We start from the raw sequence: 15,364 nt of genomic DNA, 5'->3' as shown, positions 1-15,364 counted from the left end.
GAACCCAATTCAGTCGGTGATGTGAAATGTCCTCTTCTACGCTCGTTTCCGTTCAAACACCGAGAGTTCCACAATGATGAGAATTTTAAGAGATCTCAGGTTCTGAGTTATCGCAGTTTCGAACACTTGAGATTCCATAAAGTAATCAAATCCAACTTCCACAGTATCCATGTAGAATTAAGAAACGCTGCTGGGCACCTTGTTCCCTTCTTCCCTATTGGTCAAGTTCAACTTACGTTATAATTCCAGAAAAAATCTTGATCATTTCCTCAATTATCATTATAAAAAACGGTCGGCTAAAATGAATTCCTTGTCTCACTCTATGCTATACTTTTTTGGGAAAGTTCCAATTCTAGACCCCATTCTTTGGTCCAATGAACAGCAAATATTTCCAACAAATTCCTTAAACGAGTCAACAATCGAATTTCAATTGGAAACTGATCGTTATATTTTTACTGACTTGCGCTCTACTCGATTATTCATCAGAGGAAGGGTTATTAAAGGAGATCGAACACGTTTAGATAATGCCGAAGAAACATTATTGGTAAACAATGCTCTTCATTCTCTTTTCTCTAATTGCGAAGTATATCTTAACAATGAACAAGTTCACAGTGCCAATTCTCTTTATGCTCATCAAGCTTTTGTCTCTGCTGAATTTTCAGGGACAAAAGGAACGAAGGAAAGCTTATCTCAATGCCGAGGATATCGATACGAGATTGAGCCAAACGATTTTACAAAAAGAGCATTTACAGATACTGTTTTTAAAAAGGATAAAGATGATTTTACTTTTTACGGTCCGTTAGCAATAGGTCTATTTGCCTGTGAAACTTTACTTCTCCCAAATGTCAACCTCAGACAGAAATTGATCCGGTCATCTCCAGCGTTCTATATGATCGATACTGGTGGGCTGAACTCTGAGGCTACAATTTTGGAAGCTTGCCTTTTTACTAGACAGGTAGCAATCTCAGATAACTGGATGAGAAGTTTCAAAAGCAGACTGCTGCGAGAACCTGCCATATTTTACTATAATGAAGAACTTCCAAAAACGTTTATCATTCCAGCTGGACAGAATCAGTTTATACAAGAAAATATATTTTCAAACAAGCCAATTCGAATGATTGATATTGCTATGAATCTGAATAATGAGTTCAGTGGAACATACAACACGAATCCGTTCCATTTTCGTAAATTTGGTCTTCGACAAGTTAAAACTGTGCGTGGGAATCAAACTATAGTTAACTTGCAAACGGAAAATCATGTGAGAGCTTATGCTGAAACGATGAAAGCACTCAAATTTGATGATGACGGTCCTAACATTCAATACAAGGATTTTGAAAACCATTTTCATTTATTTTTCGATCTTACTTCAACACAGGAGGCCAATGTCGAAATGCATTTTCCTGATGTAGTTGGAGCAGGAATTCGTTTAGAGCTCTACTTTGCTAACAATTTGGCTAATACTGTAGAATTATTTGTTAGTGGTGAACGTATAAGTTCAATTGCAATTGACAAAGAGGGATCAGTCACCAAAAATGGATAATCAACAACTCTTACATGTTGTCAACAGGTTCCCACACCTAAAGTTCAAATATCTGGGTTCCTTCCCTGCAGATCTTCGACCAAAAAATTTACCTACAAACACGTTTTGTATAATCAACACAGATCCATCTACTCAACCGGGCTCGCACTGGATTTTGCTAGCCAATAAAAATGGAAAGTTGTTCTACGGTGATTCGATGGGAGAAGTTTTGGAAAAATATGGCATCAGGACAAAAGCAAACTTTGGTTCATTAGTACAGGAAAAACTCCAAGATTCAGAATTGTGTGTTTTATATGCTATTTATTTTGCACATGTGTTATTTTCTAAAGTCTCGTCTAAATATTTAAATGATTTTCATATTTTGAAGTTCTTTGCTGATGTTTTGTAAGTTTTGACAACCAAAATCTTTAATTGTTTAAACATTAATCCGTATAATGATGCAAATGGTTTTCAAAACTTTTTTAAAAAAAATTGTAAATTTTGTACTTAATTATTTGTATGTGTATTTGTATGTAATTTAGTTATTATATACAATGATATTTTTCAAAAGACATTTTGTATGGTAAACAGTGAATTAAAAAAGATATAAAACGAAAGAAGGCTAAAAATTTACAAAATCTAAAGAAAATGACTTATATATCTAAAGGAGTAGTGTGAATTCCGTCTTCACAGACTTTACGCTTGGGATAAAAGTATGACAGTCCCACTTTTTTGAGTTCATATGTGCATACTTTCTTATTGTCGACTACGCGAAATCCCCTGTTCGTTGAATATACTCGCTCCTCATCAAACAATACTTTTCTGTATTTGGCTAAGGGTTCCTCGATGTTGTTTTTGTTGAGCCCCTTACTGGATAATTTTACAGTATCTGATTGCTCATCGTAGCAGCAATAAGTTCTTGAGCACAAAGCAATCATTTCTGAGCATCTAAATTCTTCTTTGAACAAGCCTGGAGTTCTCTTGTCAAAATTCGCATGCTTGTTGCAACATTCACGTGGGAAAAAGTTGCTGCTTGAGTTTGCTGCAAAATTATCACTGCAGTCGCTCTGTCTCATCCAGTACCACAATGATTGCATTTCTGGTCGAATGATTTTGTCAAGTCTTTCCTCACTAAGCGCCATGTACAGACTGTCGGTATCCATTTCAATGAGTTCGTACTTATTTTTGTCGCAGAAAGTGGAGAAGAAATTGTACTTGAGTTGTAACATTGTAAGTTTAGCGTACTGCAGAATAAAAAAGCCAACAATTATTGGTTCCTTGTGCTCGATACGTGTTTTGCTCATTTCTACCTCAAAATTTTTTCTGGTAGTTCATTCATAGTCTTGAAAAATCTGTTGTTGATAAACTTATCAACTTGCGGCCCCTTGACATATTTTGTGGTCGTATGCCGGCTACGATCCATTATCTGATACCCGTATGAGCTGTTACCTATCAATTTCATAGTTTCAGCAACGACTGTTGAGTCTTTGTTTCGGTCTCCTTCGCGGCGAGCATCAACAACGTTTTGCACAAAGGACTGGAAGCAGCGGCGGGGAGTGTATTGTAGGAACCAAAAAACGTCTCTTAGAATCACTCCTTTTTCCAGATAAAATAACAAAAGTGGAGTAATAATTGGTCCTCTGTCAAGCTTGAAACTACAAATGAGCATTTTTCTTGGTTTTGACAATAACTTGTGTCGCTCAGCAAATTCTTTCATATGGACCCCAATGTTGTCTCGTCCAACTTCACAATTCTTAAAAATAGGAGGAAAGTCTTCAAAGTAAGGGTACAAGTGTTCGGGGACTTCAAGGCTGCAATCGACCACTCCAAACAAATCTCGTTTTATTTTTTCAATAAGAGCATTTTTAGAAAGGGGTGGTTGAAATGGATATTTCTTGTTGACGAACTCCTTTACTCCATTTATGTTTTCCCTCCTCCACTGTTTCCACTGACACTCCCAAATTTCAACAACTGTGTATCCTAATCCCTGCAGATACTCTCTTCGATCACTATCTCGTTCCCGTGTCTTTAATCCGTTCTCTATATCTTCAAATAACAGCGGCTTTTCCTCCTGACAGGGACAAAAGTGAAAGTAGCACCCCATTGCCTCAAACACTGTGTTGCAATGAGAGCAGAAGCCATCGACGAGATAAGTTCCAATTTTTTTCTGTTTTTTGTGACTGAACTGTGACTGTATTAAACATTCTGGACGAGTGCTCTGCAAGTATTCGATTACCTGCTGCTCAAACAAACTCCTCAAACAAATTCCTTTTTGGGTGAAACTTTGCAGTGTCGTCATTGAACTCTCATTTTGTGTAGAGTCCCGTTGGCATTTCCCTGGTCATTGAGAATGGGGGTAGAGTTGACTCGCATCAATGCCCACAATAGACTTGCACACATTTTCGGACTCTCTAATCTTTGTTTCGCCAACTTTTGCATATCTGGTGAAGATAATCGAGGGTCCTCCTGTCAGCCAATTTCTGATATAGTTATCATATTCCTTGTCTTGCACGCAGAATGGGAAAAATGCAGCATCTGTTGATGAATGGAGAAATCTGTTTGCCAAGTTGGGAAGCGTATAGCCCAGTTTCAACATATCAATTTGTTTTGAGTGGTAGAATTGAATCATCTTTGTCATCGCATCAAGAGTGGGCACGACGTCTTTGTTGTTATACCACTTGAGAAAATCACGAAAAGTGTTCATGTTCTCCTTTTCCCAAATGTTCTGAAGTTCCCGGTAGTTCTCTTCTGCATTTTTGGGAACTGTTTTTAATTTCAGCTTCTTTAAAGCTTCCTTTTCTTCAATTCCCCTTTTTTTGCAATCCATGAACTTATCGTAATCGACTGACAAGACGTTAAGGTTTTTCAACTTACTCCAGAAACTTTCAATTGGTGGCAGTTGGGACTCATTCATTTTGTCAGCACTGTCAAACCACTCATAAGGGAAAAAACCCTTCTCTTCACTGGCTCCATACGCTTTCAGAAAATTATCCAGAGTTGTAACTCCTCCCAGGAAGTTAAGAATGTCCAGAAATTGCAAGCCAAGAAAGTTCATTCCAATATATTTGTTCCCCGTTCGAATCACTTTGGGAACAACGTTTTTCTCGATTAACAGATGATGCAGAAGATATTCTTTTATCAGGTTCAAATCATACCGAGAGCTATTAAACCCAAAAACAGGAATGGTGCTGTAATAGTTCTCAAAGTCCTGTCTCAATTTTGATAACATCTTGAGCTCGCACCTCAGTCTCCTAATTTCAAGTTCTTCATCCTCCTCTTCGTCGGGTTCAGCTTCGTTGTCAAATAAGTCTTCCACTGCAGTGGGTACCTGCTTGTCTTTCTCTGGAACCAATTGTCGAACTGCCCAATACTTTTCTTCCAATTCCAGCACGAAAGCATTGAGTTTTTCTCTCATTAATAGTGTGCTCTTTTCCGCTATATATGTCAAGTTGGATACAAAATCACGAATCAATTGATATGGATCTTCGTTGCAAATGAATATTGGGTCTTTAAGTAGGTTGGAAGCTATCGAAACGCTAATGGGAACATGTTTTCCAATCCACGAAGTCAAATCAGTGTTTCTGAGTGTATTGTCGAGGACGGTTATTGACTCAAAATCAAATACAATAAGATGAGAAAAAAGCCTGAGCTCTTGAGGTACATTAATTTTAATGTCATCCAAACGATCAAAAATAGTTTCTGATAACTGATAGGCTCCTGTTGGGTATTTGTGATGTATGTTGTCGGAGCAATTTTGCATGTGTCGCAATAGGTTGAACGATCTGTCGAAATACTGATCGCATATGTAGCAGCGAAATCTTTTGAGGAATTTGTTGATGTCCGCTGTCCAACTGATATGATTTTCATATCTCAGCAACGAAGTTGTCTTTGTGCGTTTCTTCAAGGAGCGACGAGTTAGTTCAGCAAGCATTTCAGATTGTTCCTCAACAAAAATTTTGTATAAACTTGAATATTTCTGTCAGTTATCTCTTCAAGTACAGGAATATCGTCTTCATGTATTCCTGGAAAGGTTTCGTCATCTCTCTTTGTCGCTGAGAGAAACATCTGCATCAATTCCATTGTTTTATTTTGTAGCTCATCACTACAGTACAAATCGTAAGCTAAAGCACGGAACATACACAGGTTGTCTTCATAGGGCTTTTTTTCACAATCCGAAACAAAACACTTAACGTAACCGTTCCTGAGCAAAATAGATGGAATATTTTGAGTTATACAGCCTAGAGGAACACCACTGAGGAGAAATACAAAGAAAGTGACATTTGTAACACAATAAAACTTCCATTTCGTGTCTGGACGTTGATTGATTAGATTGGGTAGAAAATCTTCACTTCTCAATTTCGATTTGATAAAATTGACATCTGAGTCATCGGAGAGAACCATAGGATTTTAAAAAAATGGGGTTGTTGTCTGCCGCGTAAAAGTATCGAAATTCGTCCGAGTTATGCACACTTTGAAGTACAAAACCAAAGGAAATGTTAATTTTCGCTGAACTGGGTAAGTCGTTGTAAACGAAATCCATTTTGTTGATCACTGTTTCGTGACTGAGTTCGAATAACTTGAAGTTATGCACTTTCTTTCTAGACAATTCAAGCACTGAGTCTTGTAAAAAGTGTTGAACCGTTTGAAGTTCACTATGAAGAGCGGGAGAGTCTCCATAGATAGTTAAGTCAACGTCATCGTAAGCCACTGGAACAGAATGCTGGTGATTGTTTCGTTTATGATGAAGAAGTTGATAATATGTGGAGAACGATAAATTGCAGCTGCTACAAGAAAACTTTTTCTTGACAACTACAGACGGTGCATGTACAGAAGCAATGTGTTTCTGCAATTTATCTTTGTCAGGAAATGACTGGGTGCAATGTGATCAAGCTTTTGCGTGAAGCTTCTGATGTCTGCTCATATTAGATCTCAATATAAGTTTATTGCATGAAGAACACTGTTCCGTTGGATTAGAAGTTCTTGGCATTTTATCTGAAAAGTAGATTAATGGAAAACTAATATAAGAAGTGAGATAGAAACAGAGTAAAACAGAATGTAGAAATAAAATTTGTGACGGAATAAATCGGATTGCTAGAAATTGTGAGGAATTTTTTATTCAACTGCACTGAACGTTTAAAATCAAACAAATGAAAAATGAATAAAAATGATAAAGAACTTCGTAATCAGATTTGACGTAATTATGACGATATTATGACGTAATACAGACAACACTATAACGTAATTATGACGACATCATGACGTAATTATGACAACACTATGGCGTAATTGTGACGATAGTATGATGTAATTGTGATGTTGTTATGAGTAATTGTGACGATAATATAACGTAATTGTGACGCTACTACGACGTATTTTTGTCAATTCAGAGACTAATTGTCTAATCACGTGAGAATTTTATGATTATTAATAGATGGCACAGATTTGTTATTGGGTATTCACAAATCAGAGGTCATTTACCTCCATACAAAACCAATGCGATCACGTGAGAGATTTCGTTATTACAATAAAGATTTTGAAACTTGTAAGGTTCTGAAATTACAAAATTGTGGGAATAATGGGAAGAAATTAGACAAATTTGAGTAAATTTCTTTGAATTTTAGGGTAATTTTTTGAAATATGTTAAAAACACTGGGTATTTTGTGCTCTATCTGGTTAATTTTTGGCCACGAATTGGGTGTTTTTGCCAGGAATTGGGTATTTTTTGATAAAAATTGGGTATTTTTTGGCCAGAATTGGGTATTTTTTGGGAAGAATTGGGTATTTTTGCCAATAATTGGTTATTTTTGGGAAAAATTGGGTATTTTTGGAAAAAAAAAATGGTAAAATTGTCAAAAATTTTGTATATCAGCACAAAATCGTGTAAATTCTGTTGAACTACAATTGAAAATGATAAAATAGCATTCTCCACATGTAAATGAATGAACGAAAGTTATAGTTGTGATAGGTATGCGCGAATGAATAAAATCTTAAAATGATTAAAAGTAAAAGTTCTGCTGATATAATTTATTTAGTAGATAAGATTAGCTGAAGTGCATTAGAGCGGATGCATTTCCCTGGGGCAATTAAGATAATTATCCCTGGGTAATTACGATAAGATGACAGGTCTATTGTTCTCACTCTCTTTTTAGGTACATCTTTGGAAATTGGACGAAAATAGATGTTAATACATAGGTACATCCTTTTACCCCCCCCCCCCCAGGTCTGCTCAGCTACTACTACTACTACGATATAACGGGTTAGAAAAGATCAATCGCTCACAAGCGCTTTGGATCTTTTCCATTTGTGCCCCCCCCCCCCCCGCCAGCTTAGTAGAGTGCATATTATTTGCACCCCCAGAGACGCACGTGCCACATAATGATTAACTATGCAACGACACGTGCTGTAACTGGGGGGGGGGGGTGCATAACGTACTGGGGGGGGGACCCAGCCCTTGTATTTTAGCAATAAATTAAAATTATTTTAATTCGGAATAAGAGCAATTGAAATCACACAAAAATTAAGAAGTCACGTGTGAAAATTTTGCATAACAAGGACGCACAAGTTTACAATAATTGCTTCAAACTTCGTTCGAGAGCAATTTAAAATTCAGGATCTATCACCCAAGATTGATGGGCATAACTTTTACGCCCCAGCGCTGTTTTTTACACAATAGCGTGATATGTAACATCACATAATTTGTAATGGGGTCACGAGTGGCCTGGGGATCGAAACAGAATAGCTTCAAAATCCTATTGTAAAACATTTCAATACGGAGAGGAGAGGGGAGGAACTGTGGCCATCTCTAAAAGAACCATTCAGCTGAACTGGTATTTTGACCTAAACTACTTTCATCAAAACATACCTACTGAAAAGGAGGCAGATCAAATTTTCAAAATAAAGCACGTGCCAATGAACACAACGAGTGCTCATCTTTGTCGATTTTCACAAACTGCGCGTATTCTGAACTTACAGTGATTAAACTAAATTAACAATTACTTTCCCATGGATGACAACAAATTCCCAAGAGGACTTCGTAACCCTCTGAATACAACACGGGAGAAAAGGAAAGCCTACACCTCTAGAGAGGAAGCACCTGCGAAGCCCTACTCAACACTATATGATGCCAGTTTCAACAGAACCTGGAGCAACGTATTCCAAAAGAACTATCATACTTCTACCAAGGCAACTGCTAAGCCATTGTCCGAACAACAAGGTTAAATATTACACACTAAAATCTTTTCGTCAAGGCCCTATTCTCCTGGGGTCTTTCCAATTATAGCCCCCCCCCATTATGGTATACTCAACATGATGGGGGTTGTAGATTATCTACAAACTAAGCTGGGGTGGAGGGGGGCTATATAATGGTAAAGACCCTTCTCCTATAATACTAACCTTTAATGGGCTTTCCATCCTCCACGGTACAAAAGTTCTGTTTAAAACTACGAAATACTTTTAAAGAATTAATGGATCTTTTCCGTTTGTGCCCCCCCCCCCCCCCCCCCCCAGTACGTTATGCTCCCCCCAATTGAAGGGCACATATGATTGCATGGTAACTCACTACGTCAAAATATTGCACGTGCTTCTGGGGGTGCAAATAATATGAACCCACTAAGCTGGGGGGGGGGGGGGGGCACAAACGGTAAAGATCTGAATTAATAACTTTCATGCATCAAGAATTTATGAAAAAAAATTCAGGCAGAACTGCTTTTTGTTTATCTCGCCCAACCGTTTTAATTCGTTAACAAACCAAATATTCCCAAATCTTTCTAAAAATCTTGTTTATCAACAAGATTCAAATCAAAGCTAAAATAATGAGAGTTCACAGGAGTGTGAAAATATTAGCGTTCAAGACTTCAGTAGCCAATACTACTGTCTTGAAGTACCTTAGGGTCGTTCCCTTTCCCATCAATGCTCCTTATACTACAATATAATCAGTACTTTTTATTCTAAGATTCTAAAAATAGCCGGGTGATAGCCTGAAAAGAGCTGCGATTGAGTCGTTGCGCCATCCAAATCCAAGTATTGATCAAAAAAAACCCTAAAAATATTCAGCCATATTTATGCCTAATTGCTGTAATAAATTCAGGTGAACTTGTCTCAGGTGAAATAGAAACGATCCATCAATCTATGATGGCCGTTAAAATCAGAACAACAGAATATGGGTTAAAACAAGCGCTTCGTAGCACTAAGCAGTAGCTCAGTTGTACTCAACTAATACCCTCAATTAAACTCGAATAAGTAAGTGATAGTCATTTTTGCTGACGTTTTCATGACTTTTAGATTTAAAGTGTGAAAAGTAAATCCCAGACTCTGGTTTTTCAGGTTACGAGCTCTATAATAATCTAGTTTCAAGACCGCCCCTCACACAAATTTAGCAGCTGAGTGGTATAAAGTTATCACTTTTATTACTTGTTGGAAACAATAAAATATTTGCAGCAAAATTCAGAAAACAGTCGCACAATAAATAATCATTCAGAAATTATTCGCGCCTTCTTTGGCAAACAAATTTACACTGGAACCCCTATTTTCAGAAGGCGCTTTTTAAACAACAAGAGTTATTCTCCTTACAGAACAGTGAACAAAGAAGGGAGAAAATACAGCAACTATCGATGGCTAACATTGCATTAACAGATGAATTCTGTTTCTAAGTAAGCACGGCCTTACAATAAATTCCACACATAATGATCAATTTAGGCAATCATTAATTTGATTTCTTAAACGTTTTGCATCATCGCCATAAATGAAGACTAATTTTTAAAGAGATGCCAGTGCTCGTAAAAGAGCCAAATAAGTGAGGGTTTCCATCATTTCAATGATTATTTCATAAAAAAAGTTTTCAATACGCTAATTAACAGAAATATACTCTAGAAGTACTCAAACTTTTGACATGGCTCATATGGCGAAGTTTGATAAGAAATGTGCAGGCTCATCCAAAAAACAGTTTTATATTTACCAGCCGAAATTAATTGCAGAGTTCCAAAAGACATTTGACATCTCAACTTCTCCTTAAAGGCATTACCCTAGCCTCAGAAGAACAGATAAAAACTCGCCCTTGAAATTGAAAAAAATGGCTTCAAAAGCATACGTTGACAGCACACACACGATATAAGAATCACACGAATGACGCACTAGTCAATGCTCTTAACCCCCGAATTTCAAGGAAAGCATACATATATAAAAAATTTAAAACTGCTCCAGATCAAACCATAGTACTTCTACTTTCCCAAATTCACACAAACAGCGAATCAACCACAATTATAGTTTCTGAACAAATATTTAATCAGGCGACAAAAGGAAATCAAAACCAATATTGATTGCAGCCTCTAATAGCAGGCAAACCTATTCCATTACCATATCGCTCAAGAAGCAAACGCAGATAACAGAGGTTCCTCTCGTCATAGAAGCTCAGAAAAAAAAATAAAGCAAACAGTACACAGACAACATAGAAACCATCTACAACAGACACAACTGAAACAGAAAACCTCACAGAAGAACAGTTTTTATAACAAGTTGTGTCATATTGACCTACAAACTGTCATCATAAGAAATTAATAGCCGTATGAAAATTTTATGGAATACCCATACCAATTCTTTGTTCAGATCTTTTACAACAATATTCCTTCAAACTCTCTCCTAAACGTTGACTAATTGTTTGTTCAGAACAAGATGTCTCACCTAACGACACTGATACTCATTTAAAAAGTTATCGAAGTCAGAGTTTCTAGACTCTTATCTTTCTAATTATCAAAGTAATAGCCGTTCAAAAAACACATTGTCTTCATATCGATTAACAGGGAAGAGACAAATTTATCCTAGGAAAACAAATATTTAATATTCCATCTGATTTCTCTTCTAAAACTAAGGAAGAAGTTAAATTTGTACAAATGTTAAACGTTGAACACGCGAAGTTAATAGGAGAACGCTTTAACGAAGCAGCAAATCTCTTGCTACAGTAACAACAATGTTAGGCTATTAAAAATTCAATATAGGGAAAATAAAGAATTAAATTTACCACTAAAACACTCATTAAATAAAAAGCAATATATACAAGTCGCAAGCCACTACAATTAAGAGAAAGTAATATTCTTAATCGATTTGTTATAGCAGCACCAGCAAAACACTCCTCCCTCAGTACAGGGAATAACTTCATAAACTCAATGCATATACTGCAGAAGGGTGAATCCTTTTAAGTTTCAGAAGCTCGAGAATTAATTACGATAGATGAAACAAAATGTAATTGGCCGATTCAGCCAAAACAAATAATCTTAACAAGAATTAAAGGATTGATTATCGCAGTAGCCGACATGAACAGCGCATATAACCGAGTGCCAAAGTAGACCTTCTAAAAGGTTGACGTCTTATAACTACACGGCAACAATGCTGCCCTAAACTTCATCGTTCACGAGACGAGCAACATCTTTAACCCTTTAATACGAAAAAGTCTTATCACAAATCTTGGTGTCTTTATATGTTAATATAAATGATGTTCCACGTTCCATACGAACATCACGAATATCATGAAAAACGAATAAGTGAAAGCACAGCAGAATCTTTAGACCCAGTAAAACTTGATACTCAATTAAGGATAATTACATTAACCCCCTAAATCAAATCTTGATGGTTTTTCAAAGCTATGGCCACCAATAAACAAATATTAATCATTGTACGTTTGCTCACATTTATTTCAAAGAATATCAATAATGTACAAGTTTTCTCCGACTTTACTATCCCCATCGCAAACGCGGCCCCACCACCTCTTCAAGTCTAGACCTTAGATCTCCTTACTCTCACCTGACACCAACATCCTGTTCCGACATTACCAGTGAAATCCCTCTCACGATAAAAACACAACCACCTTCTCCTCGTGGCCCAAATCCTCATCCTCAAATAACCACTCATCACGATTAACATGTGATATGTATAAAACATATCCACAGCAACAATCCTCACAACGCCTGTCAGTTTTTTTACAAAACTATCAGAGCAAACATTCATGTCACTCCAACAAACAACAAATCGCTTCAGACTATCAGGATCTACGTACCCGAAACTTCTCCGCCACGAAAACGAGAAAGACGTCAGTTACACACTGATGTTTTTCAAGGCACCCGACAGACACCTCAGCAGTCAGGTATCCCCATATACTCCGACATGAGATGCTGATCTTCATTTGTAACTGTCGTTTAGTCTACCACAGTGACCCCCTACCTCTGTACAGATGCCAAGAACCAGCCGACTTTTTGCGTACAGAGCACTCTGCACCGCTAAGCTTGACCGAATTTCTGTTTTCATCAATTCACTAACGTCCTACAAATTTACGAACACGAGATTCACGTTCTTGAGGAATAATTTATCTCGCTCCCCCTTCAGACTAACCACTCAAAATCACTGCCATATTAGTATTGGCCAGTTCGAAAACGAGTACACAGAAGAAGGACCCGACCGTTATCCTCAAACAACATGTGTTCAGTTCCCTATAAATTCAAAATTCACCGGCAAAATTTTGCACATAAAATACTCCTTTGCGTTGGCAAACAAAAACAGCGACCATCTCAATACTATGCGCACCAGGGATACTGCTCTCCACTGGGTATGCCAGAAGTATGACCCGTTCTACCTCCAATGACTGGATTTAGGACATTAGTGAACCACGCCCCCTACGGAAGAGAAAAAAATATCTTCAACCACCTCAAGACAATGGCCCCACACTGCAATGCGGAGCTCTGCCCCCAGAGCCCTTGCATCTTCCCTTGCTCGGGACCCAGTGTTCCTGGAGCATTCTCGCGATGCACGACATGATGCCCAGGATTTTGAGCACTGCAAGTAATAGAAACCATTCCCTACAACCAAGACAGCTCTTTCAATTGGATAATTGCATCTCAGACTGTTTTAAAACTATAAAACTTTTTACCTCGGCCTCATTATTAATCTTATATTGCATTTATTACATTATTACTCCTTTCTTCTTACTCTCTTAACATGCTTTCATTTTCAGTTTTTTGTTATGCTTGGTCCGGATCAATAGACCAAAGTAAGCTGTTATAAATAAAAGAGTAGCTCACAGTAGCTAAAAATGAAGTCGACCACAAGGAAAATTGGCGAATCGTAAGAGTAGAAAATAAGATATGCAGAAATCTCTTTGGGCACTCAGCAAGGACACAATTATTTCAGAAGTTAGTTCTAATTAAAAATTATTGAAATTAATGTTTAAATTGGCTCAGAGTTTTTCTGTAAGTCTTTCTCTTCTTGTAGTACTTTAACCCTATAAATTGCTTCTTTACTTTTTATTTTATCTCAATTTCTTATTATCGCTGTTTTCATTATTTCTATAGCACTAAATATACACTCAACGTGGCAGAAGAATCAAAAAAGAATGGTTGAAGTTTTCTTCTCAAGTCGAGGAGCAATTTATTTCGTTCAATTATCACTTTAAAGGATAGATTATCTGCCATAAAAAAAGATGAGCTTCCTTGCGACAAAAAAATTAGGCATACTGCGTTCGCATAAAACTGCAAAAATTTCAATGAAAAATTTTTTCATCATTTTTTCAAATAATTTTCATCAATTCACAATTGCCCAAATTAACGACCTTGAGATTCACGTTCCCGAGGAATAAATTATCTCGCTCCCCTTCCAGACTAGCCACTCAAAATCACAGCCTTCCATATTAGTATTGGCTAGTTCGAAGACTAGTACACAGAAGGACCCGAACGTGATTTCCAAACAACATGTGTTCAGTTCCCTATAAATTCAAAATTTACCAGCAAAACTTAGCACATAAAATTCTCCTTTGCATTGGCAAACAAAGTCAGCGACTATCTCAAATACTGTGCATACCCGGGATACTGCTCTCCACAGGATCTATAAGAATTATGAACTTGTACTTCCAATGACTTGATTTAGGACATTAGTGAACCACGCCCCCTAAGGAAGAAAAAAAAATATCTTCAACCACCTCAAGACAATGGCCCCACACAGCAATGCGAAGCTCTGCCCCCCCGAGCCCTTGCATCTTCCCTTGCTCGGGACCCAGTGTTCCTGGAGCATTCTCACGATGCACGACATGATGCCAAGGATTTTGAGCACTGCAAGTAATAATTACCATTCCTCACACCCAAGACACAAGCTCTTTCAAATGGATACTTGCATCTCAGGCTGTTTTAAAACTATAAAACTTTTACCTCGGTCTCATTATTAATATTATATTTGTATTTATTACATTTTTACTCGTTTTTTCTTACCCTCTTAATATGCTTTCATTTTCAGTTTTTTGTTTTCCTTGGTCCGGATCAATAGCCCACAGTAAGCTGTTATAAATAAAAGAGTATCTCAAAGTAGCTAAACAGGAAGTCAACCACAGGGAAAGCTGGCGAATTAGTAAGGGTACAAAAATAAGATATGAAGAAATCTCTTTCGACAGTCAGCAAAGACACTTATTTCAGAAAATAGTTCTAATCAAAAATTATTTTAATTAATGTTTAAATTGGCTCAAAGTTTTAACTATGACCTTTTCTGTAAGTTTTTCTCTTCTTGTAGTACTTTAACCCTATACCTTGTTTCATTACTTTTTATTTTAACTCCATTTCTTATTATCGCCGTTCTTAATATTTCAATAAAATCACTAAATACCGTCAACGGGGCAGAAGAATCAAAAAAGAAATGTTGAAGTTTTCTACTAAGCTCGAAGAACAATTTATTCCGTTCAATTATCACTCTGAAGGATAGATTATTTGCCATTAGAAAAGATGAGTTTCCTTGCGAAAAAAAATTAAACACACTGAGTTCGCATAACACTGCAATAATTGCAATGAAAACGCTTCCCGGAAGATGGTAAATGCAACAGAA

At 37.0% G+C, this 15,364-nt stretch overlaps 1 protein-coding gene across 1 annotated transcript in view; it reads left to right on the top strand.

Annotated features, from left to right (window-relative positions):
* Positions 1–8,354: 8,354 nt before the first annotated feature.
* LOC142346233 (uncharacterized) overlaps positions 8,355–15,364 on the top strand; it is a 42,553-nt gene continuing 35,543 nt past the window's right edge. Inside the window, exon 1 of the mRNA XM_075398748.1 lies at positions 8,355–8,732. Within this exon, the coding sequence (XP_075254863.1) occupies positions 8,522–8,732 (211 nt within the window). The 5' untranslated portion in view covers positions 8,355–8,521. The remainder of the gene's footprint in view (positions 8,733–15,364) is intronic.

Source organism: Convolutriloba macropyga, chromosome 9 (genome assembly GCF_964194025.1).
Source record: "Convolutriloba macropyga chromosome 9, txConMacr16.3, whole genome shotgun sequence".
Taxonomy (NCBI): domain Eukaryota; kingdom Metazoa; phylum Xenacoelomorpha; order Acoela; family Convolutidae; genus Convolutriloba; species Convolutriloba macropyga.
Note: the sequence above shows the minus strand (reverse complement) of the source record. Positions and strands in the feature narration are given on the sequence as shown.